The sequence below is a fragment of the Dipodomys merriami genome, unplaced genomic scaffold (genome assembly GCF_024711535.1).
Source record: "Dipodomys merriami isolate MVZ:Mamm:240054 unplaced genomic scaffold, mDipMer1.0.p SCAF_130, whole genome shotgun sequence".
In the NCBI taxonomy this organism is placed as follows: domain Eukaryota; kingdom Metazoa; phylum Chordata; class Mammalia; order Rodentia; family Heteromyidae; genus Dipodomys; species Dipodomys merriami.
Window position 1 is genome coordinate 1,041,970 of NW_027202605.1, and position 24,093 is coordinate 1,066,062.

The following is a 24,093-nucleotide window of genomic DNA, read 5'->3' on the forward strand; positions in this document are numbered from 1 at the left end:
AAAAGTGATTGCTGGGTGCTAGTGGTTCATGCCTGTAATCCTAGCTACTCAGGAGGCTGAGATCTGAGGATCTTGGATCAAAGCTGGCCCAGGCAGAAAAAACTACAAGACTCTTCCATCTACTAAACTACAGAAAAAGCTAGAAGTGGAGTTGTGGCTTAAGTGGTAGATCTGTAGCTGTGAACAAAAGCAGCTCAAGGACAGCACACAGGCCCCGAATTCAAGCCTACAAAAACTAACAAATAAACAAACACAACTACTATTTAGTAAATGGATGATTCAACTCCAGATGTTGACATGTCTTTTTTGTGTGTGTACCAGTCTTGGTCCTGGGGCTTGAATTCAGGGCCTTGTGTACTATCCCTGAGCTTCTTTTGTTCAAGACTAATGCTCTACCACTTGAGCCACAACTGCACTTCCAGCTTTTTTTTTTTCGTAGTTTAGTAGAGATGAGTTTCATGGACTTTCATGCCTGGACTGGCTTTGAATTGGGATCTTCAGACATTGACCTCCTGAGTATCTAGGATTACTGGTGTGGACCACTGGTGCTTGTCCACATGTTAACATGTCTTCCTATATACAAGACATTGTGCTAGGAGCTGTGGGTTATTTTTATTCTGAAAATCCATTCAAGTGATTTGTGTTTTTTTTCCTCAGTGCTGAGGATCAAATCCAGGACTTCATACATGCTAAGATAAGCACACTACCACTGGAGCCATGCTCATAGACCTATGGACTTTCCAGGCTGGTCTCAGAACTGATAGGTATTGCCATTATTCCCAGCTCAAGGGATTTGTCTCCCTCACCCCCTATATATAGTTGTAATGTATTTCAAAGTTATTCTGTCTCCAACATTCTTTTTTCTTTTTCTTTCCCTTTATCCTTCTAAACAGTACCACAGATCTTTTCTGTATATGTGTGTGTATGTGCATGCGAGAGTATATCTACATGTTCTTTTTTCTTTTTTTGTCGGTCGTGGGGCTTGAACTCTGGGCCTGGGCGCTGTTCCTCAGCATTTCAGCTCAAGGCTAGTGCTCTACCACTTGAGCCACAGTGCCACTTCCGGTTTTCTGGTAGTTTATTGGAGATAAGAATTTCACGGACTTTCCTGCTCGGCCTGGCTTTGAACCATGATGCTCAGTTCTAAGCCTCCTGAGTAGCTAGGATTACAGGCATGAGCCACTAGTACCTGACGTCTTCTTTTTTTTGCCAGTCCTGGGGCTTGAACCCAGGGCCTGAGCTTCTTTTGCTAAAGGCTAGTATTCTATCAATTGAGCCACAGTGCTATGTCCAGCTTTTGCAGTTTATGTAGTATTGATGAATTGAACCCAGGGCTTTGCACGCTAGGCAAGCACTCTACCACTAAGCACAGTCCCAGCCCTTGTTTTCTTAAAGAGTGCCATTCTGATGGAGATGAGAAGGATCCCCCCACCCCTGCATTCCTGGGTCTTGAACTCAGGTTCTGGTTGCTATCTCTGAGCTTTTGTGTTCAAGGCTAGTGCTCTATCAGTTGAGCCACAGCTCTACTCCTGGCTTTTTGTGGTTAACTGGAGAACAGAGTCTCATAGACATTCTTGCCCGGGCTAGCTTCAAACCATGATCCTCAGATCCCAGCTTCCAGAGTAGTTAGGATTACAGGCGTGAGCCACCAGCTCCCGACCTATTCTTTATCTTTTGATTGGAGAACTGATACCTTTAATAATGGTAACATTGAAAAGTTGTATTTCTTATCATTTTGTTTTCATGATGTTTGCTTCTTTCCTATTTCTTCTTTGCTAATCAACTACAGACCTTGGAGATTTGTTCTTTCCTGTTTTTGATTCTTCTTCTGTGGATAATATTCCTTTCATCCTCACTTGCAGTGATGGTTTAGTAGTTATGAGTACTTCAGTTTTTGTTTACTGTGGAAGGTTTCTAAATCTTCCTCTGTTATGAATAATGGTTACACTGAGTACATGAATCTAGGTTGACAATGGCTGTTTTTCAAGGCTTGAATTATGTTCTTTCATGTTCTTCTTGCATTTAGATTTTGTGTGGAGAGGTCTGCTGTTCTAATGAACTTGTCACTGCATGCAACTTGTTTCTTCTCTTTTGCTTTTTCAATATTCTTTCAGTATATTTAATGTTTTAATTATAGTATGTTTGAAGGGATTCTTCTCTGATCTTCCATTTGATATTCTGTAAGCTTCCTTCACCTGGGAGTTTTTCTCCTCTTTGGAGATGTTTTCTGCTATTATTTTGTTGAATAGTTTGTATCTCTTCTTCTAGACTCTTTATTTATAGATTTAATCTTTTAATGGAGCCTGAGGTCTGTTAAATTCGATTTCCATTCTCTTACTGTTTTGACCATTCAATCTAGTTCCTCCTCTTTATCTTCAACCCTTAGCATCTATTTTCACTAGCATTCTATAAGCTAAACTTTCAACTAAGTTGTTGTGAGAAAAGTACATCTTTACTATGGAAGTAGGTTGCTTCCTTTCTGTTCATCTTGAGAAAATTGTTTTTCTGAGGAGTTCCTACTTTGGCTGGATTGGCTTGACCTTGTTAATTACACTTTAGTCCCATCCATCCTTTCTCTGAGCACTTTAAGATATCTTGTTAAGATGCTCCCTAAATTTTAATTACATCCTATTAGTTAAGCCACATCCCATTGAGTCTGTGAACCTGAGCTCAGCCAATGGGTACAGAAGGGGGGTGCCTGCTGGGTTAGGGGAAACAAGGGAGCAGCCTGCCTGCTTTGTGTGCTTGCTTGCCAGATTTCCAGCTGGTGGTGCACACTTCTGTAGAAGGAAACTTTGACTTGTTGCGTTCCCTTGGAGGTGGTGTCTATTTCTCTGTGACTCCCTAACATCCCTAGCTATTTCTAACAGTTATTTAAGCTGAGAGCTTTGTTTCTAAGATGCCAATTTCATTTTTTTCAGTATTTCTCTATCTTTATTGAATTTCCCTTTTACATTCTGCAGTCTTCATTTTTAGTTGGTTTCATCTTATCATATCTATTCTATCTAATCTATCTAATCTATCTATCTATCTATCTATCTATCTATCTATCTATCTATCTATCTATCTATCTATCTATCTCTAGTCCTAGGACTTGAACTCAGGCCAGGGTTCTATCTATCTATCTATCTATCTATCTATCTATCTATCTATCTATCTATCTATCTATCTATCTATCTATCTCTAGTCCTAGGACTTGAACTCAGGCCAGGGTGCTGTCCCTGAGTTTTTTTGCTCAAGGCTAATGCTTTTCCATTTGAGCCACAGCTCCATTTTCAGTTTGCGGTTATTAATTGGAGAGAAAAGTCTCCTGGACTTTCCTTTCTGGGCTGGTTATGAAATACCATCTTCAGATCTCAGCCTCTTGAGTAGCTAGGATTACAGGACTGAGCTACTGGGTACCAGCTTGCTATTGGATTTTCTAAAGCTCTATTTGGAAACCAATTAATGTCTGGCTCCTTAGAGAAACGTCTGTTCTCATGGCACATTAAGGTCTTCATCCTTTGAATTCTCAAAATGATTTTTATTTTTGATTGGTCATGGGGCTTGAACTCTGGGCCTGGGTGCTGTCCCTCAGCTCTTGAGCTCAAGGCTAGCACTCTACCACTTGAGTCACAGCGCCACTTCCAGTTTTCTGGTGGTTTATTGGAGATAAGAGTCTCACTGACTTTCCTGATGTGGGGCTGGCTTTGAACCGTGATACTCAAATCTCAGTTTCCTGAGTAGCTAGGATTACAGGTGTGAGCCAACAGCTATAATTTTGGCCCTCATAGGGGTCATTCAGTTTAGGGACAAAGCACTGTGTGTGGTCCACACTGAAGGAGCTGGAGGGCAGGGGTGGAGGTATGGAAACCATTGCTCAGTATGAAAATTGGAACCTCCCTCCTTTCCTACAGTGAGTTCAGACATGTAAAAATGATGGCAGCATGAGTAACATCAAGCTCAGGGGAGAGCCAGGAGTACCACCACCCCTCCTCCACAAGCCACAGGAATGTCACTTTCCACCATGACACAGAGAGGCGGGGAACGGGAGAAAGGAAGATAAGGATGGTGGAGAAAGGAGGAAGCAGACTTGTGAAATTCCTGATTTCAATCTTAAGACCAGAATGCATTACTTCTATTTAAACAATATACTCAAGAAAAATCTTAGCTTGGTGTGGCTTTGTGTGACTGTAATCCTAGCACTTGGGAGGCAAAGGGAAGAAAAACACAAGTTCAAGACCAGCCTGGGCTACATAGGCAGCTGCTAGAGAGAGGTAGGGAAAGAAGGAGGGAGTGGGAGGGGGGAAGACAGGAGGGGAAGAATGCTGGTAAAAGGCTCTACCTGCTAGGCCTCAGGAATCTGCTTCACAAAAGTTCAGGGTCACAGATCCAGCGTTTTTCAATCTGTAATATTTGGCTTATCTAGGATTCCGTCAATATGATTTAGGATAGGCTGACAGGAGAGTAGGCAAAGATTTTATTTATTATTAATTAATTAATTTATTTTTGTGGTACCAGGGTTTGAATTTGGGGCCTTGTGCTTACTAAGATGATGTTCTATCACTTAAGCTACATCTCCAGCCCAGTTTTTTTTTTTTTTTTTCTGGTTAACTGAAGATGGAATCTTGTGAACTTTTCTGCCCAGGGTTGGCCTCAAATTGTGATCCTCAGGATCTCAGCCGCCCGAGAAGCTAGCATGAACAGGCATGAGCCTGATGCTTGGTTCAGAGACTGAATTTCTAATGTATGCTCAAGTGACAGACCAATATTACACAGTAAAGTTTTACTGTAGGTGAAATGCTAGCACACATGTCAAAAAATAAAAAAAGAAAAAAGAAAAAGGTTTTTTTTGGTCGGTCGTGGGGCTTGAACTCTGGGTCTGGGCGCTGTCCCTCAGCTCTTCAGCTCAAGGCGAGCGCTCTACCACTTGAGCTACAGCGCCACTTCCGGTTTTCTGGTGGTTTATTGGAGATAGGAGTCTCACGGTCTCTCCTGCCCGGGCCGGCTTTGAACCGCGATCCTCAGATCTCAGCCTCCTGAGTAGCTAGGATTACAGGCGTGAGCCACCAGCGCCCGGCTTAAAAGAAAAAGCTTTTAAAATTGGGTACCAATGGCGCATACTTACAATCCTAGCTACTAAGAAAGCTGAGATCTGAGGAATGAAGTTCAAAGCCAGTCCAGGCAGGAAACTCTGTGAGACTCTCATCTCCAACTAACCACCAAAAAGCTAGAGTAAAACTGTGGCTCCAGTGCAGAGTGCCAGCCCTGCATGCAAAAGCTCAGGGACAGGGCCCAGACCCTGAGGTCAAGCCCAAAGGACTGGCATGCATGTGCACGTGTGCATGCACACGCACAGTTGTTGAGATTTTTTTTTTTTGTCGGTCGTGGGGCTTGAACTCTGGGCCTGGGCGTTGTCCCTCAGCTCTTCAGCTCAAGGCGAGCGCTCTACCACTTGAGCTACAGCACCACTTCCGGTTTTCTGGTGGTTTATTGGAGATAAGAGTCTCACGGTCTGTCTTGCCCGGGCTGGCTTTGAACCTCGATCCTCAGATCTCAGCCTCCTGAGTAGCTAGGATTACAGGCGTGAGCCACCAGCGCCCGGCTTTGTTGAGATGTTTAACATTGGGCTTGCAGGGTACTGGTGGCTCACTTCTATAGTCCTAGCTACTCAGGAGGCTGAGATCTGAGGACTGTGATTGGAAGCCAGAGTGGGCAGGAAAATCTGTGAGACTCTCTCCAATTAACCACCAGAAAACCAGAAGTAGAGCTGTGGCTCAAAGTGATAGAGTGCTAGCCTTGAGGGAAAAAACTCAGAAATAGTGCACTGTGGGCCTTGAGTTCAAGCCCTACAGTCAGAAAAAAAAAAAAATCCCCAAAAGAAATTCAGCAGTATCTCTTATTCAGATCCTTTATTACAGGGGAAAGTCGGGCCACCCCGCCTGGGTGATATTGCAACATGAAAGGTCACACAGCATAGTAAGGAGACTCAGAGGAGGGAGAACCTGTCAACAGTACAGAGCCAGAGGTTACAAAATTTAAAAATACAAATGATCCTCCGGATTTGGCAGGAAACAAGTACAATACGAGGAGGCCTGGAATGGAAGGGCACTTACTTTTTAATAAGGCAGTTACAAAATGGACCAACCCTCTCCTCCCCCCAAACCAAACTCCATACCCCAAAATACACTCTGATGGGTATAACAGATAATAGAAATAAAAAATAAGGGTCCTGTCCACCTGTCTGTCATTTAACGAATGTGCTTGGCGAAAGCAACAGGACGCTTTGTATTGGAGATGTATGCTAGGGCAATGGATGATTTGAAAGGTTTCTTCAATAGGAACGGGTCCCATTTCACCCCAACACACAACACCCACTTTTCCCTTCCCAATACAATGACAGGAATAAAGATATCCCCTAAAGCATGTACTCTCCAGGCCATGATTTTGAGCTTGTTGGTCTTTCAGTTCTATGACCTTGCTCTTAACAGTGGGAGCTAGAGGTCCCAGGAACTGAGCAGAGAAAACAGGACCATGGGACATGGCCCAAGCCCGTGTCATTAGGATTCAGGTTCTAGGCAACACTTCATCCCCTACGAGAGCTTCTGAACTCTGGTCTTAAAATGCTTTTCCTTACCCACTCACTTTGCAGAACTCAGCTTAGCAGCCATCATATCACTTTACCTTGAGCTCTGAAGGTCAGTACAGGCTCAGAGCCACCTTGCCTTTGGACATGCCTTGGTTATAAGTTCTAAAGCTGAAGGTTACCAGGCACTAATGGCTCATACCTGTAATCCTTGCTACTTAGGAGACTGAGATCTGAGGATCAAGGCTCAAAGCCAGCCCAACCTGGAAAGTCTGTGAGACTCTTATCTCTAATTCAACACCCAAAATAAAAAATAAAAATCTGGAAGTGGAGCTGTGGCTTAAGTGATAGAGCATTAGCCTTGAGCCAAAGATCAGAGACAGTGCTAAGGCCCTGAGTTTGAGCCCCAGGACTGGCACAAACAAAAAAAAAAAAAAAAAAAAAGGAAGAGAGAAAAAGAGCCAGGCACCAGTGGTTCACACTTACAATCCTAACTACTCAGGAGGCTAAGATATAAGAGTCATGGTTCAAAGCCTGCCCAGGCAGAAAAGTCCATGAGACTCTTACCTCCCATTAACCACCAGAAAACCAGAAGTGACACTGTGGTTCAAAGTGGCAGAGCGCTAGCCTTGAGCACAAGAGCTTAGGGACAGAGCCCCGACCCCAAGTCAAGCCACATGACTGCAAAAAGAAGCTGAGGGCAGTTACCAGTTTCAAGTGTAATAGTGTCATTGCACACTGAGTGAGGAGTGTGAGACAGGTCTCACCCTACAATGCCAGAGCTGCACTTTCAGTCCCCTGTTGTCTAAAAGTGGATGAATGGTCAACAATACCTAAAGACTTTCCAGCTTGAAGAGCTGTCACTTTCCTGATTCTGAGACATATGGTCCCCACTCCCAACTTCTTACAGTTGACTTTGCTTTTCCCAGTAAAAACTACATGTAAACCAGATGTAATCCCAGCCTTTGGGAGGCAAGGCAGGAAAATCCTAAGTTCAAAGTCCAGCAAGATCATCTCAAGAAACAAAATAAAACAAAACACTCAACCAAAGGAAAAATTCCAGAACTGTGTGTGTGTGTGAAGTCCTATATTATAGGAACCTGAAGGTAACCAGCCCTCTGCAAACACAGAATTTAACTTCAAGCAAAGTAGTGAATTTTTTTTCTCTTAATCTAGCTGAAACCTTTCCTAAATAATGTTGTGAACGCTCATCTTTGTGAGGCAAGCACCAAAGTAAGGCTTCAAAACTGTCTCAGGTGACTCTGGGGCAGGCTGGTGCCTACCATTCCTCCCACCCCATCCTGCAGCTTTGGCAAGAGCAAACAGCCAGTGTACACTCAACATTCTCCAACAAGGAACTAAGTACCGTGGGTCTGGGGGGGGGAAGGGGAATTGGACATCAAAATGTCAGCCAGGCACTGGTGGCTCATGCCTGTAATCCTCCCTACTCAGGAAGCTGAGATCTGAGGATTGCAGTTTGAAGCCAGCCCAGGCAAGAAAACCCTGTGATACTTTTATCTCCACCAAACTACCCAAAAAGCCAGTAGTGAAGCTATGGCTCAAGTGGTAGGGTGCTAGCCTTGAGCATAAAAAAGCTCAGGGACAGTGCCCAGGCCCTGAATTCAAGCTCCAGGACCAGTACCCAAAAAAGAAAAAGAAAAAAGAAAAGAAAGTCTATGTCCTTGTTGCTACTTTCAGAACACAAACATGACACAGTGCTAGGATCCAATCCTTTGCCAAGGTCAAGAACTTTGTCCACCTGGCCACAGACTAACAAGGTCAAGAACTTTGTCCACCTGGCCACAGACTAAGATGGAGATGAGAGACAACAGAGCAAAACAAAAGCCAGACATTTATAAAGCTCCAGCAGGTATGGCCAGGAGGCAGCTGGTGAGTTCTGTCCTCAGGTATTTAAGCTCACAGGGCGCCCTCCCTTGGTGGGAGGGTTACAGGTATAATGCTGACCTGGATAGGGAGTGTGCACTGATGGCTTAAGGCCCTTTCCCACTTTTGGATCTTGCCGCTAGAATGCCTGACAAATGATTGTCTTCAGATGACGTCTACAACACAGTATTTCTGAGACCACCACTTTAGTGGTTCTCTCCCCTCTTCTCCCTCCCACAGGCAGCTGCAATGTACAATATTACAACAACAAAAATTCTTGCAAAATGAACAGCCAAATTGAACAGCCTATCATCCTAGCTACTCAGGAGGCTGAGAGTTGAGAATCATGGTTTGAAGCCAGCCCAGGCAGGAGATTCCATGAGACTCTTATCTCCAATGAACTGCCAAAAAGCTAGAAGTAGAGCTATGGCTCAAGTGGTAGTGTTAGCCTTGGGCAAAAGCTCAGGACAGCATCCAGGCCCTGAGTTCAAGCTCCAGGACTAGCATAAAACAACAACAACAAAAAACCCTCATCAAAATAAACCTCACAAATGCCAAGGATCCAACATTCCACTTGCAAACATGATTAATAGCTGTTCTTTGAGAGGCTAGCTGTGACTATTTAGCTTTGATAGGATGGGAACAGTTCATCACCCATGGCTGTTAAAACACACGTGAAATTCCTCTTCATTTTTTTTTTCCTGGGGTTCCAACTCTGGTCCTGGGTGATGACCCTGAGCACCTTTTTGCTTAAGGCTAGCGCTCTACCACTTGAGCCATAGAACTATTTCTGATTTTTTTTTCTGTGATAAGAGGTAAGAGTCTCACACACTTCCTTCCCAGGCTGGCTTTGAACTGCAATCCTCACATCTCAGCCTCCTAAGTAGCTATGATTACAGGCATGAGCCACTGGCTCCCAGCTCCTCTTCATTTTAAAGACTGGTTTTGACTCTTTTGGTTAGCAATCTTTTATGAGATTCAGCTAATGTATGATTGTCCCAAGCTAGTGCCAATGTAAATGTTCCTTAAACAAGTGTTTGTCTAGGGACTGGGAATGTGTTTGCCTAGCATGCATAAACTCCTGCGTTTGATTCCTCAGTAACACATAAACAAAAAACCAGAAGTGGCACTGTGGCTCAAGTGGTAGAGTGCTAGCCTTTAGCAAAGGAGATCAGGGACATTGACCAGACACTGAATTCAAGCCCTAGACCTGGCCAAAAAAAAAAAAAAAGTTCATCCATTTGTTTTTTTTTAAAAACCTTAACAGGAATGGTGGGATGTTTACATTTTCATGTAACAAATCTCAGCAAATGAAAGGTCCATGCCAAGCTGGCAGAGAGGCAGGGAGAAGTGAATGCCAGCCAGGCACTAGTGCATTATGCCTGTAATCACAGTAACTCAGGAGGCTGAGATCTGAGGACTGTGGTTCAAAGCCAGCCAGGCAGGAAAGTATGTGAGACTCCTCTCCAATCTGCTACCAAAAATGCAGAAGTGGAGCTATGGCTCAAATGGTAGAATGCCAGCCATGATCACTAAAGCTCAGGAACAGTGCCTAGGCCCTGAGTTCAAACCCCAAGACCAGAACAAAAAATAAAAATTAAAAAAAAGTGAATGCTAGTTCTGAACTTGAACTTCTGGTGTTGCCCAGAAACAGACAAGACAACATTGAGCCATTACAGGTAGGAGAGGCTTGAGAGTACTTGACAGGTTGACAGGTGGTATAAAAATGTCAGCAGCCAAGACAAACACACCCTCCCTCAACCCCATATTCCCTGCAGCTGGGCCCAGACCACTTCTAGGTGGAAGTCTGTTCACAGGTAAACCATCAGAGGCTGTGGAAGGGACTAAGGCAAGTGGTTCGATGAAAGGACACACTTTTGGACATGAGGGAAATGTAATATTCAACAGCTTTTTCTTTTCTCATACCTGATCTGCTCTAAAAGGTTGAAAAGCTGGGGTTCGATGTGGTTCAGTTGGTGGAGCACCAGCCAATAAGCAAAGCGTCAAGGTACAGAGTTCACGTCCTGATTTCAGAACAACAACAAAAAAATTGAAGAGCTACCCATACCATCCACATTGCTAAATCAGCCCTCTTCCAAGGAAAGACAACATGAAACTCTAGGTTCGCAGCATCCTGCGGAAGTGAAAACATTCCCCTGGGTTTTTCTTGGGAACAAAAGCATTCCTTCAGATCATGTGAACAGGTGGGTCCCAACCCCACAACTTATAAACATAGCCACCTCTCTCTCTCTCTCTCTCTCTCTCTCTCTCTCTCTCTCTCTCTCTCTCTCTCTCTCTCTTTCTCTCTCCCAGGAAAGCAGATTGGTTGCTAAAAACAAAACAAAAATCACACAAAAAAGTGACTTGACCTACATGCCCATCATTTTGGTTTAAGTATCAGAAAGACATGGCCATTTCCATAGAGCAGGTAGATGGTGCTTTAACCTTCTTGGCCCTACTTGCCCCAGACTCTAGCCAGCCCATTGAGCTTTCTTGATACCCCATCAGGATCTGTTAACAAAGTGGGAGATCATCTCTACACATGCACCAAGTCTGTGTGTAGGAGTGAAAATACTAGGAGGCCACCTTGCCCTCCACAGCCAGGAGAGGCCTCAAATCCTCAAAATGGGGCTTCCTCATAGCCCCATATATGTTCTATGTACATCCATTTACACATATTTAAAAAGGCTGCAATCTGCAAGACATGCATCTTAAACACTAGTAAAAGCTTTGCTCCAAGAAAATACACTGCATTTTAGGGAGGGTGGGACTCTGTCCCCAATCCTCAGAAAGCACAGGTGCACAGTCTTCTTTCACAGGACCAAATGTGGGAGGGCACATGCCCGGCCCTGCTCATTGTGGATTTCGTCCTGAATCCTCTAAGACAATGCTCAGATCAAGCCATCTATGAACACTCTCTCAGCCTACTCTTTCCACTGCTTCTTTCATCACTTAAGGCTTAAGAAATAACTCAGCATTGAAACCAATTAGGAAGATGACACCTTTGGCCAATGTACAGGGTTTAAGATGGTCGGTCAGAAATTAGAACCCAAATCCCTTTTTACCCCCTTTTGGGGGCTCTTTTTCTCTCAACTTATCTACACACTCTGTCCCCAAAGACACTGATAAGAGATTTTCCACAAACATCATTTTAGATCTAACACTTTGTTTTCATTGGATACTTTGGCTCTGATTTTTTTTTTGAAGTGAAAAAAAAATCAGGTCATTATTAATACTATCTAAAGTTCCTCTAGCAATTTTTTTTCCCTAAAAGGGAAGCAAATTTCTCAGGTTGACACTGATGTTGGCTGGATTTCTGAGCGGGAATCCTAGTTTTGGCAGCTTTCCTGGCCATTGGGAACAAAGGACTAACACTAGCCCAAACCACCGAGGTGGTCACAGCAGCACTGGTCTGCAACCATGGCTAACATGTGATTCCAGTGATGTGCAGAGAGGCATACACCAGCCGCCCCTCCTATGAGAGCTTTGGGGGCCATGGTTTCTAATCAGAACTTTGTACGTGCAACTGCTTTGAAATTCTCATTGGCTCTAAAGGCCTATCAGTATGTCAGGATTCCTGCCTTACACAGGGCTGAGCAGTGAGCAACAGGAGCAGCAGCAGTCTTGGTTAAGGAGAAAGGGAAGCAGAGCAGAGATTATCAGGTTGGCTTTATGACAAGTCAATTAGCCAACAAACCCTGAGTGCCCAGTGTGCACAAGGCACGAGGCAAGGGAGGGGACCCAGGGTCAAACTGATTTGCTCTCAAATGACAAAGCTTGTAACTGAGCAGGCCTGACTACATCCCTGCTGGGAAGCCTGTAAGTCCAGATGTGCACCTGCTCCCCTACTTCCAACATCAGCCATGCCTTCCTGCTAGTCCACAGCTGAGCCTTGCCTGGTATTACAGAATGACCGCCACAATAGTTCCCATCCCACATTTCCAGTAGAACTGACTGAGTACTCTGGTGAATACTGTGAGACAACATTTTGCATTCTTTCCATGATTCTGGGTGTTTATTTTTCTTTCACACCAGTAGTTACCTTTAAAAAAAAGTCCTTTTAGGGGTGACATTGTCCAAAAAAGAAATGTAGTCTTTACCTGACTTATATAACTGTAACCCCTCTGTACATCACCTTTGTAATTAACAATAAAAAAAGTTTAAAAAAATGTCTTTTTATACACATACTCAATCATGAGAATATAATCCTTCTGACCAAAAAGATTTACAGTATTCATCATTCCAACTTTTTTTATTTACAATAAAAGTTAACAGTCATCACGGGCTTGAATGACGCAGATATCACCTGGGCCTCAGGCTTCTATCGAACCTCATTCCTCTAGGCTGGGCGTTCTCCTCACTCCAGTTGCTTGCTGCCCTCGGACTTCTGGTCCAGTCTACTCTTGTTAGTCTTCACCATGTAGATGAAGTAGGCGAGGGTCTCCTTCTCATTCACAGGTATGTTCCTGAAGTGGCGGCTGACGGTCTATGTGGGGGGGGGAGAGAAACCAAACCACAGTCCCATAAGCCATGCATGAATCAGGGCCATACTTTCTGATCTGAGGACATGAGGTCACAGGGGGCTGTGGCTATGGCAGAGCCTCCTGGGGGAGGCAGACCTCAGTGCCCTCTTCTCCAGGGAGTTAGGACTCCAGCCGTCCCAAAGCAGAGCTTTAGCCTTATGACACTGCCACTGGCGGTGGGCCATCGCTTGTATAATTTCCGTCAGCCCAAGGTAGAAGAGGCCAGGACTGTTTTACTTGCCCAGTTGCCACCATACCTCTGAGGTGGTACAAGTGGGCAAAACAAATTGTGTGTTTAAAAAAAAAAAAAGGAAAAGCTGAGCACTGGTGGCTCATGCCTTGCAGCACTGTTCGCAATAGCTAGGATATGGAAACAACCTAGATGCCCCACCACAGATGAATGGATCCAAAAATTGTGGTATCTATACACAATGGAATATTATGCAGCCATTAGAAATGACAAAATAATGGCATTTGCAGGGAAATGGATGGAGCTAGAAGGAATCATGTTGAGCGAGGTAAGCCAAGAACGAAGAGACAAACAGTACATGGTCTCCCTGATAAGTGGATGATGAATCCAAAATGTTAGGTGATATGACAAAACTAACAGGACTTAAGAAACAAAGAACTCCCACTCATCTGGTTGAACCACTACTAAATATCCCCATGCTGCTGATCACATATATGGTATATAACATATGAGCACCGTTATATATTACAGACTGTGATAGACAATTTGCTCCAGGAAAGTTAGAATGAACTTGTGACTTTAAATGAGCATCATTATTCCACAATACTGTGAATTTCCGGAAATTAAGTAATCACTTAATCACGATCAAAAAAAAAAAAAAAAAAAAAGAACCTTGGGGAAGGGAGGGAGGGAGGGGATGGTAGGGGGAAAACAATAGAGGGGGTAACAATGTTCAAGAGGAAGTGGAAGTGTACTCATTACCTCACTCATGTAACTGTAACCCTCTGTATAGTATCTCTACAATAAAAAAAATTAAAAAAAAAAAAAAAAAAAAAACACACAAAAAAAAAAAAAAAAAAGGAAAAGCTGAGCACTGGTGGCTCATGCCTGTAATCCTAGCCACTTGGGAGGCTGAGATTTAAGGATGATGGTTCAAAGCCAGCCAGGGCAGGCAAGTCCAACACACACACACACACACACACACACACACACACACACACACACACACACACACACACACACACACACACACACACACACACACACACACGAAGGTATGGCTTAAGTGGTAAGAGCACACACACACACACACACACACACACACACACACACACACACACGGCACACACACACACACAGCACACACACACACACACAGCACACACACACACACACACACACACACACACACACACACACACACACACACACACACACACACACACACACACACACACACACACACACACACGAAGGTATGGCTTAAGTGGTAAGAGTGCCAGACTGGAGTGAAAAAGTTATAGGACTGCACTTGGTCCCTAAGTTCAAGTCCCAGTACCAATGTTTATGCACATGCATGTGCACCAACACACTCACAGACAGAACTTAAAAGAACATTCAGGACTTAGAACCAGGAGTCCTAAGAATCCCATTTCCATTCTGCTACTAAGGTTGCTATGTGATTTTTTTCCCCCCCTATGCTGGGGTTCAAACTCCAGGCTTGGGCGTTGTGCCTGAGCTTCTTTTTGCTCCAGGGTAGCACCTTACCACTTGAGCCACAGCACCACTTCTGGCTTTTTCTGTGATTACTTGGAGATAAGGGTCTCATAGATTTTTCCTGCCTGGGCTGGCTTTGAACTGCAATCCTCAGATCTCAGCCTCCTGAGTAGCTAGGATTACAGGTTCGAGCCGCCAGTGCCTGGTTTGCTGTTGTGGTTTTAAGCAAGTCATTTTCTCTCTCTGTACCACTGTTTCTTTTCTAGAAATGAAATCTTTCCAAATTTAATGCTTTGGGATTCTACGTTATGTGGAAGATGAGAATAGACACCTGTGTGCAGAATTATGGAGAAGGCCACAATGAGTGGTGAGAATCGGGACTACATGGAAGCCACACATCTACCTACTTCTGCTAACTGGGCCTTATTAAAGCCTGGTCTGGTCTGCAACTTGTAGTGTCGTTTATAACGTCGCAGAGTGTTCACCTGCAGCTGGAACAGGTCAACCTGGAGAGAAGAGGAGAAAACACATTATCCATCACTTGACCAGGCAGGATTCAGTAAGAACCCACTAGGTGCCCAGCATACCCTAGAGGTAGGGGTGAGGAAGGGGAGGGCTACAAAAGAAAAGTCTTAGAGATTTGTCCAATGAGGATGAATAACTGGGATGGAGGATAAGAAATGACTGGAAAAGAGTCCTGGCTGGGGAGGGCTGATCCCAGGAGACTGGTGAAGGAGGTGAAGCAGACACTGAGGAAGAGGGTAAGGTGTGAGGGGACCATAATCACAGAAATGCAGAAGATGAAGGGTTCGGGGGTTCAGGGTCCCAGGAAATCGGGGTAGTTTCAAGGGAAAGATGGTGGTGGTGACAATGCCTTGGAAGTCAGGAGGAGTTATGATGGCTGGCGGGGGGGTGGGGAAGATGGGGGGGGAGGGTGCTGCAGGAACTTGGGAGTTGGTGGGGGTTTACAGGGAGCACTGATTCACCAGGGAAATGAGTCAAGCTCTGGAGGGGTGGTGACATTAGAGGACATCAAGGAGGGATGTCCTCTAGAGAGGACTTCTAGAGAAAGAACATGCTAGAACTAGGCAGCAACTAGAGAAAGAGGGGCATTGAAAGAAGTATAACTGTCAAATAGCTTGTTTTTGTTTTTGCCTAGGCTCAGCCTTCAGGATTTGGAAAGTCTTAACAATCCTCAAGGGAAAGCTGGAAAGCATCTGTGGTTTGTACACAGAAGCAGGGTCAGGGTCTCTGTAGATGACTAGAGAACAGAGCGGAAGGGACCCCCCCCCACATCACTTTTTTTTTTTTTCCAACACAGGAAGAGAGGAAAGCTGCACAGTCATGAAATATTGAAGGCCCAGAAAGTTGGGCTGCCTTTACCTGCCTCTAAAAGAGATGTTCTTGCTTCAGGCAGGTGGAGAGCACTTTAAAAACAAAATGAATGATCAATATGAGGGACCGAAGCCCTTCATTTGTTTCAAAACATTCCTCAAAACCTTTGCTTTTTTTTCCCCCCCCTAGTGAAAGGCATTTAGAAAGCAAATGCATCTTTATAAAATAATAATAATAATGCAAAAGGCCACAGAAAGACACTGTAAACTAATGTTGGAAAAGGGGACATGGGGAGGAGCAGAGGGGGAGGGCTAGATTTTCAAAGGTTTCCTTCACATCTGCAGACAAAGGCCCGCCTACTCTTTCTATTCCTACACATGCATTTTCACTCTTGAGTGCGAACACGCGGTTTGCCTTATGAAATATTCATGTGTCAGATATTCAATGTATACTTATAAAGGGTTCTTCTTTTGCTGAGTCTTAAGTAAAAACAATTTAGACAGAAAGAAAACCCCATATTCCTTTCTTGGAGCCTCATTTAATACTCCCAGGCATCCTAAGGAAAGCCGACTCTGGTTGAAAAAGGCTACATCATGTAGTTTACTGCAGGGGTCAGCTCAGGATGCTTTGCCCTCGGGAGAACACATGGCCATGTTTGAAGATGTTTTTTGATTGTCAAGGATAGAGGCAAGCTGGGCACTGGTAGCTCATTCCTGTAACCAACCCTAGCTACTCGGAGGCTGAGATCTGAGGTTCCCGATTCAAAGCCAGCCCAGGCAAGAAAGTCAGAGACTCTTACCTCCAATGAACCCCCAGAAAACAAGAAGTGAAGCTGTGGCTCAAAGTGGTAGAGCATTAGCCTTGAGCTAAAAGAGCTCAGAGACAGCATCCAGGCTCTGAGTCCAAGCTCCATTATCAACAGGAAAAAAAAATAAAGGTGGTATGTTCTAAACATCCCATAAAACCCAGGATTTGCCCCCATAATAAAGAAGCATCTGGTCCTGGTCCCAGATATGAGAGTGCCAGGGCTGATAGCTCTGGTTCAATGGAACTGGGTAGGAAATGCATCCTTGGGAACAGGCCTTAACCAGCAGTTATGGAATCAATGTATGACAGAAAACCAAGCTGGTACAAACTGACGACTCTGCACCTGTATCTGACAGACCAGAAATCTGAGAAGAGAACTGCTCCTCGATCATAAATGGTCAGACCCTAGTGTTAGAGATGAAAATGAGGCTTAAGGTGATCAAGAGGTCATGGTGAAGCATTTGTCAGGGGTTTCTTAAATAAAAGCAATAAGGTCTATTGGAAAGGTCAATGACCTCAGGTCTCTGTGCCTTTCTCGAAGTTATGGAACAGCTCAACCAGTTGATTTCTAAGTGTTCAGATTCAATGGTACTATAATTCACTTTTCACTAAAAAAAAAAATCCGCAGTGAAACACAGGGGACTAAATTAGTTCTTAGCACAAAAAGCAGACCAGACCAGAGGAAGGAAAAAGCATGCTTCCAGTGTTCTCTGGCTGACTTCTTGGCCTTTACCTCAGGAATGTCAGTGTCGTGCTCAGGAGAATCGCCGCCATCGTCACTCGTCTTTCTCTTCCTTTTGTTTCGGACACTCTGGATGAAGTTTTTGTGGAAGTCACAGATATACAGGTGCCTTACCTGATGGGAAGCAGATGAGAGTGAGAACTGCAAGTTGCATGGCAATAGCAGGGGGGCTCTGTCAAACTACGGGGCTCTCTTCTTGGCCAGGCATTGGAGAGACAGAAGAACAAAAGGCAGGCCATGTTGGGCAGATGCTTACTACAGAGCTAGGAAATAAGAAACTGAGGCCTGAGGCGCAGCTCAGTGGTTGAGCAAGCACACGCATGTGCACATGCACATCCGTGCACCCCTTTCCTCCCCAGTGACCAAGTATGACCAAGTCTCCAGGAAACGGTGAAGATAAAAGAAGATGGGTTGGGAGAAGGGAGGATTTGCAGGCCACCAGGAAACCTTCACATATGAAGGACAGGCAAGACAGTGATGCCAAAAAAGGCTACCAAAGGGGGCGGAGGCCATCTTGTGGTCATGTGGGCAGTGTGACTCTCCTCAAGGCTTGTGAAGTGAGGAGTGATATGGCATTTTCAGAACACCTATAGGAATTACAACCTTGCGGTGCAGCTGGACAAAGGAGGGAAGCAGGGATTGGGTAGGGGTATTTGGACACCCAAGTTTATACAAACAATATCTACTATTGCAATCCTTTGAAAAACTCTTTCCGTGTAGCAGTGTGTAAGTCTTATACAACCTCACATCTGATCTATAAAGAAGTCCAAAGAGGGTGCTGGGGACATATACTTGTCATCTTATCTACTCAGGAGGCCTAGATCTGAGGATCTGGGTTCCAAGACAGTCAGAGCATGAAACTCTGTGGGATTCTTTTTTTTTTTTTTGTCAGTCATGGGGCTTGAACTCTGGGCTTGGGCACTGTCCCTTAGCTCTGCAGCTCAAGACAAGCACTCTACCTCTTGAGCCACAGCACCACTTCCTCTGTGGGATTCTTATCCCCAATTAACAAGCAAAAAGCTGGAAGCAGAGGTGTAGCTCAAGTGGTAAAGTGCTAACCTTGAACAAAAAAGCTAAGGAAAAAATGCCTAGGCCCTGAGTTCAAGCCTCAGTACCCCCCCCTCAAAAAAAAAAAAAAAGAGAGGAAAGAGATGCAGGAATTCTACAAGAATGTGCACATTATCGCTGATGTGGAATGCAAGCTGGAGCACACTAGTAAGGGTACCAATAGCAGCTAAAATATAAAAAGTATGCTTGACTCCTTTGTACAACTACTTAAAGATAAAAACAAAATAAAAGTATAAAGCTGGGCCAAGGTGGCTCATGCCTGTCATCCTAGCGGTTCAGGAGACCCAGATGAACCTGGGAAGGAAAGTCCATGAGAACATCAATCTCCAATTAAACACCAAAAACCCAGAAGTGGAGCTGTGGCTCAAGTGGTAGAGCACTAGCCTTGAACACAAAAGCTCAGGGAAAGTGCCAAGGCCCTGATTTCAAGCCCCAGGACCTGTACCCCCCCCCCCGCCCCAAAAAAGAAGAAGTATGCTTGAGCACATAAATTCCTGAGTTGCCTGTGGGAACCATTCAAAAACTTTACAGAAATGGGCTGTCCAAGTCAATGACTAGGGGTTGTTGATATTGAAACAGATGTTACACAAATGTTCTGGAAAGAAGTCGGAAATTGAGTTTATTCCTTAAATAATCCCCAAAGATAAAAGTAAGCTGACAGGAAAGGAGCATCAATTAATTTAGGCCTCTTCATGGAGAAAAAAAATACTAAAAACTGTTTATTCAGATGAATTATCATTTTCATGTAGTGGGATTAGTGAGCCATAAGTGGTTCTAAGTTTATACTGTGATGGTGTTTTGGTAGACAGCAGGCACTCAATAAATGCTGATGCACTGATATAGGCAGTTTGATATCTAAAAGCTGCATCAGCCAGTAAAAGCTGTCACTTTCATGGCTGCAAATTTGAACAGTTTTGCCAAGTCCACTCTGTCAAAGGACTTTCGGACACAGTATGTGCAATTGTCTCAAAGATGCCTACCCAGGTGAAGAAGGGACCATGGGATAAGCTTTTTTCCAGGAAGCAGCCATGGAGACCTGATAGGCAACTGTTTCAAGTACACACTGGAAAACTTCAGGGGAGAGCACACAGATAAGGATTATTCCCTAAAACTTCATCTGGGAGGCATCAGGTCATGACACTACAATAAAAGAATCTTAGATGGAAGAGAATTTAGCAATCACTTCATGACCACTAGCGCCAATCTCATTTTCTAGAGCGGTTAAAGTAAAAATCACCCAGCTTGGGGAAAATGGTCTGGCCAAGATCACACAGACCTTCTGACTCCTGGTACACTTCCTTTCCTACCTCAATACTTTCCTTTATAAAGTGCTTCAAGTACTATGTCAATTGGAGAAATGTCTGCAAGCATCTGGGTAAGTTACTGAGCATCGCCAATGTCTACATAAATTGAGTTAAACTGCTTGAGTTAGGTTTTTGCTGCTGTTATTTAAAAGGTTCTCAGCTAAGTCCTTTAACAAGGTAACTTGTGCCTCTCCTTTAACCTATCAAGTAAAAACAGGTCTTCATTTAGCTCAGTGGGTTCTGAGGGTGGGATGGGAACAGGAAAGTAGAAACAAAACCTGTGTCCTATGTTTGTATCTCTTGTTTCATTCTGTCCAACAGCTAAACATTTTTTGTAACACAGTAGTTAAAATTGAATTCCTGCCCAAACCTGTGAGAACTAAATAGAATACTTTTCAGCATCAATGACTCCATACCACCACCCTGCAACAAGTTATGAAGGATTCCACCTTCTAATCTCCAGCTACCTTTTGGGAATGTTCTTGCCAAGGTTAGCTGCCTGCCTCTCTTCCGGACTCATGAGATAACCAGGCACAGTCCATATCTGTGGGATCCATAGGTTAACAGGGCCTTGCTTGCAGTAGCAAAATCATTCAGAGGTAAAGGCAACCAAGGGTGTAAAACTGGAGGGCCTGGCTGGTGCTCATGCGATTTAGGAGGCTGAGATCTGAGGATTGACACTGCACAAGCAGGGAAGTCCATGAGACTCGGATCTCCAATTAACTATGAAAAAGCTGGAAGTGGGGGCTGTGGCTCAAGTGGTTGGTAGGGAGCCAGCCTGAGAGGAAAAAGCTATGGGGCAGCACCAAGGCCCCGAGTTCAAACCCCAGTAACTGGCATGCTTGTGTACCCCCCCATATATATATATATATATATATATATATATATATATATATATGTATATATATATATATATATATATACACACACACACACACACACACACAAGAGAAAATGACTAAAGACTGTTCACAGCCTATAGATAAGATAGCCAGTGTTTGTAAGGGAATATATTCACTACTGTCTAAAAATTAAGCATTTCATTTTGGTATCTAGTCAGCTGTTTGCTCAAAATGAATTTTCAGTCATTTAAGATAGACTGGTAATAAGAAAGCCATTGACTGACTCCCCCCACTATTTAAAAATAACACCTTTTGATGCAAGAGCTTCATATATACAAGGGTTAAATAAAACTGGGGGAGGGGATAACCTCCAAGAAAGACAAGATTTACAGAGAGTTATTAATGAAGGCTTATGCAGGAATCTTGAAATAAGTCAGAAAAAGACTTTAGGAAGTTAAGCAGCCTCTTAGATGCTGTGTGCCTTTGATACTAGTGCTTTCTACCTCTGGGCCTCAGTTTAACTGGAAAAATCTAAAGTAGAAAAGTGCCCTTCCCGGGGCTGGGAAGGTGGCTCAGTGGTAAAGTGCTTGCCTTGCATGCATGAGGCCCTGGGTTCGATTCCTCAGCACCACATAAGCAAAAAGAAAAAAGCCGGAAGTGGTGCTGTGGCTCAAGTGGTAGAGCGCTAGCCTTGAGCTGAAGAGCTGAGGGACAGGGCCCAGGCCCAGAGTTCAGGCCCCACGGCCGGACCCAAAATAAAGAAAAAAGAAAAGAAAAGAGGCCTTCGTTTAACCTCATAAATTTCCCCATTATTAATCATGTAAGCTAGTGAACATTAAAAAATACTCCTTTGCTCACTACCAATTCCTAATCATAAAGCGGCCATCATTTAAAGCCTGTAGCAACAGATGTCAAACTAAAAAAGTTCCTACAACAGGCCGCTTTAGCAATTAGCTAAAAGTGCAGAAATCACAAAGGAAGTTTCCTATCAGCAGGCACAGAACACAGGGCAACCCTACTCCAATGTAAATCCCTACCTTCCCAAAACGCCCCACCCCCACCAGTCACACAGCCAGAGCCAACTCGCAAGACCTGACCTTGGCCTTGTTTCTGTCACATCCTAGGGAAAACAAACAAACAAAAACTCATTCCCACAACTGAGTACAAAGCAAGCTCGGTGCCCCACTGTAGAAACCGGCTGCTGGGGGACAGGAAAGTCACTGGCCACCTTTCCCCGGGGTTTCTAGAAAGAGGAAGTTGCTGCAGAGCCCGCGGGATGTCTTCCACGCTGATCTCTCGGTCTTTCGTGGGATACGACACACGAAAACAACCCACCCACCTCTCACTCGCTCACTCTCAAGTCCAACCCCACGGTCAGATCTCGATCCAAGTTCCACGACGCTCCAACCCCCCCCCCCCCCACTTAGTCCCCTCCCAAACTCCCAGATCAGGGTAAAACCACCCAAGCACTTCAGCGAGGAAACCAGCGAGCGGCCTTAACTCTTCAATTCCACCCATCAGGTGTTGGCGAGGCGAAGCCAGGCATCCTCCACGGGTGCAGGGTGCGGAGCACGGGGTGTGGGTGCAGCGATGGGGCGCGGGGGGCCCGGGGACCTGCAGGGTGTGTGTGTGTGTGGGGGGGAGACTCACGCTCTTGTCGATGTCCAGCTTGAGTTTCTTCTGCGAGATGCTCTTCTGCACCCGCTTGCTGAAGGAGGCGTTGCCGGCGGGCCGGACGCAGCGCTCGCCGTCCTCGATGAGGCAGCAGCTCTGGCCGTAGCCCGGGGTGGCGGCGGCGGCGGCGGCGGCGGCGGCAGCGGCGGCGGCGGCGGCAGCAGCGGCGGCGGCGGCGGCAGCGGCGGCGACCGGGGGCCCTTCGCGGCTGTCCTCCTCCGTGCTGAAGCCGTTCATCTCCCCGCCCCGGCTCGGCCCCTCCGGGGGGGAACAGGCCCCCGTTCTAGGCCACTCCGCGGCCGTGCTCCCCGCGCGGGGCCGGGCGCCGCGATCTCCGCCCTCCCCACGCCCGACAGTCCAGGAGTCCGTCTCCCGGCCGGCGCGGTCCTGCCCGGCGTCCCGAGAGGCCCGGCCGCCTCACCCCCCGCCGCCGCCGGGCCCCGCGGCTCCCGGGGTGCGGGGGTCCCCGGCCTCCCTGCGCGCCAGGCCCCGGGGTCCGCTCCCGCGGCTCGCACCAGGGTCACTGGCGGCGCCCGCGGCCCCACACTCGTCTCCGGCGCTGCCGCGGCGGCGGAACGTCCCGGGGAGACGCGTCTCGCAGAGCGGCCACTGCCCCGGGGCTCCGGGCCGCGCGGCCCCCGGGGTCTCCGAGGCCCCCGCCGGCTCCCGCCTTCTTTCGGTGGCAAAGCAAAACTCGCTGGTCCCGCAGCTCTCCCGGGGTGGCGCGGCCTCCCCCACGCACACCCCCTTCGCGCGGGGCCCGGCCTGGAACCCGCAGTGTCCGGGCCCCGCGGCGCGTCTGGCCGGCCCCACCCCTGCAAGCCGCTCGGCGGAGCCCCGAGTCCCGGCCGCAGCCCCCAGGGCCAGCCCGGACGCCACCCGCCCGACGCGCCGCACCACAACAGTTCGCTTCCCTCCCACCCCTCCCGCCCGCCTCGGGACAGCGGAAGTTCCGCCTCCTGCCGTCTATTGGCTGCCTTTGCTTTCTGGGCGGGGGCTTCCCCGCCGCTGGTAGGTCTCATTGGACTCTGCCGCTGTCATTCTTCGGTTCCAGGCTACTTCCTGGACTCTGCTGGGATGGGTTCAAAGTAGAGAAAGTGGAAGAGGAAAGAGTTACCGGGGCGGGATAGGGGAAGCCGGGCCGTGGACTCCGCGGCCTTGGGGAGGGATGGCGAGCCGGAGCCTGGGTGGACGGAAGGACAGACTCTGGAAGCGGAGGATCGCGTTTGCGGGCAGAAGGAATCACAGACGTGGGCGGGGGCTGGGGGGGGAGGACAGGCTTAGGGGAGGGGCGTCTGAAAGAGATGGACCTTGGGGAGATGCTGTGGGCCGAGGGGGCGACCTGAATCCTCCCAAACCCCCAGACCGGTGGGAAACTGGGCAGGGACAACCAGACAGAACGTCCACCATGGTGGGAAAGACAGAGGGACAATCCCCGGTAGAGATGTGTGTGAAGAGGTGGCGGGGGCAGATGATGGAAGGGGGGAGGGGTCCTGCGAGGTAGTCGGAACCCCCAAACTGTGAACTTGGGGATTGTCTCAACAGAAAAGGGAAAGGAGAGAGAAAGGAAGGAATTTCCCGCCCCGCCCTCCCCCCCCCCCCCCCCTTCCCGGACTTGTCCCCTATCTCGCCACTGGGAGAATGAATCCGAAGAAATCTGGA

General features: G+C 46.4%; 1 protein-coding gene across 1 annotated transcript; it reads right to left on the minus strand.

Annotated features, from left to right (window-relative positions):
- Window positions 1–5,876: 5,876 nt before the first annotated feature.
- On the minus strand, window positions 5,877–23,299 carry LOC138824965 (histone deacetylase complex subunit SAP30L). Its single transcript, XM_070019357.1, has 4 exons — window positions 22,408–23,299; window positions 17,535–17,657; window positions 15,067–15,165; window positions 5,877–12,935 (listed from the first exon to the last, which is right to left on the minus strand). The coding sequence occupies exons 1-4, from the start codon at window positions 22,666–22,668 to the stop codon at window positions 12,807–12,809; spliced, it is 612 nt and encodes a 203-aa protein (XP_069875458.1). The 5' UTR covers window positions 22,669–23,299; the 3' UTR covers window positions 5,877–12,806.
- Window positions 23,300–24,093: the final 794 nt, after the last annotated feature.

Excerpts from the sequence above, each read along its gene's own strand:
- LOC138824965 (XM_070019357.1), bottom strand. The coding sequence starts at position 22,668 with ATGAACGGCTTCAGCACGGAGGAGGACAGCCGCGAAGGGCCCCCGGTC. Across the intron at positions 17,658-22,407 it reads AGCTGGACATCGACAAGAGC|GTAAGGCACCTGTATATCTG; the intron begins GTGAGTCTCCCC and ends GCTTCCCATCAG. Across the intron at positions 15,166-17,534 it reads ACGACACTGACATTCCTGAG|GTTGACCTGTTCCAGCTGCA; the intron begins GTAAAGGCCAAG and ends TCTTCTCTCCAG.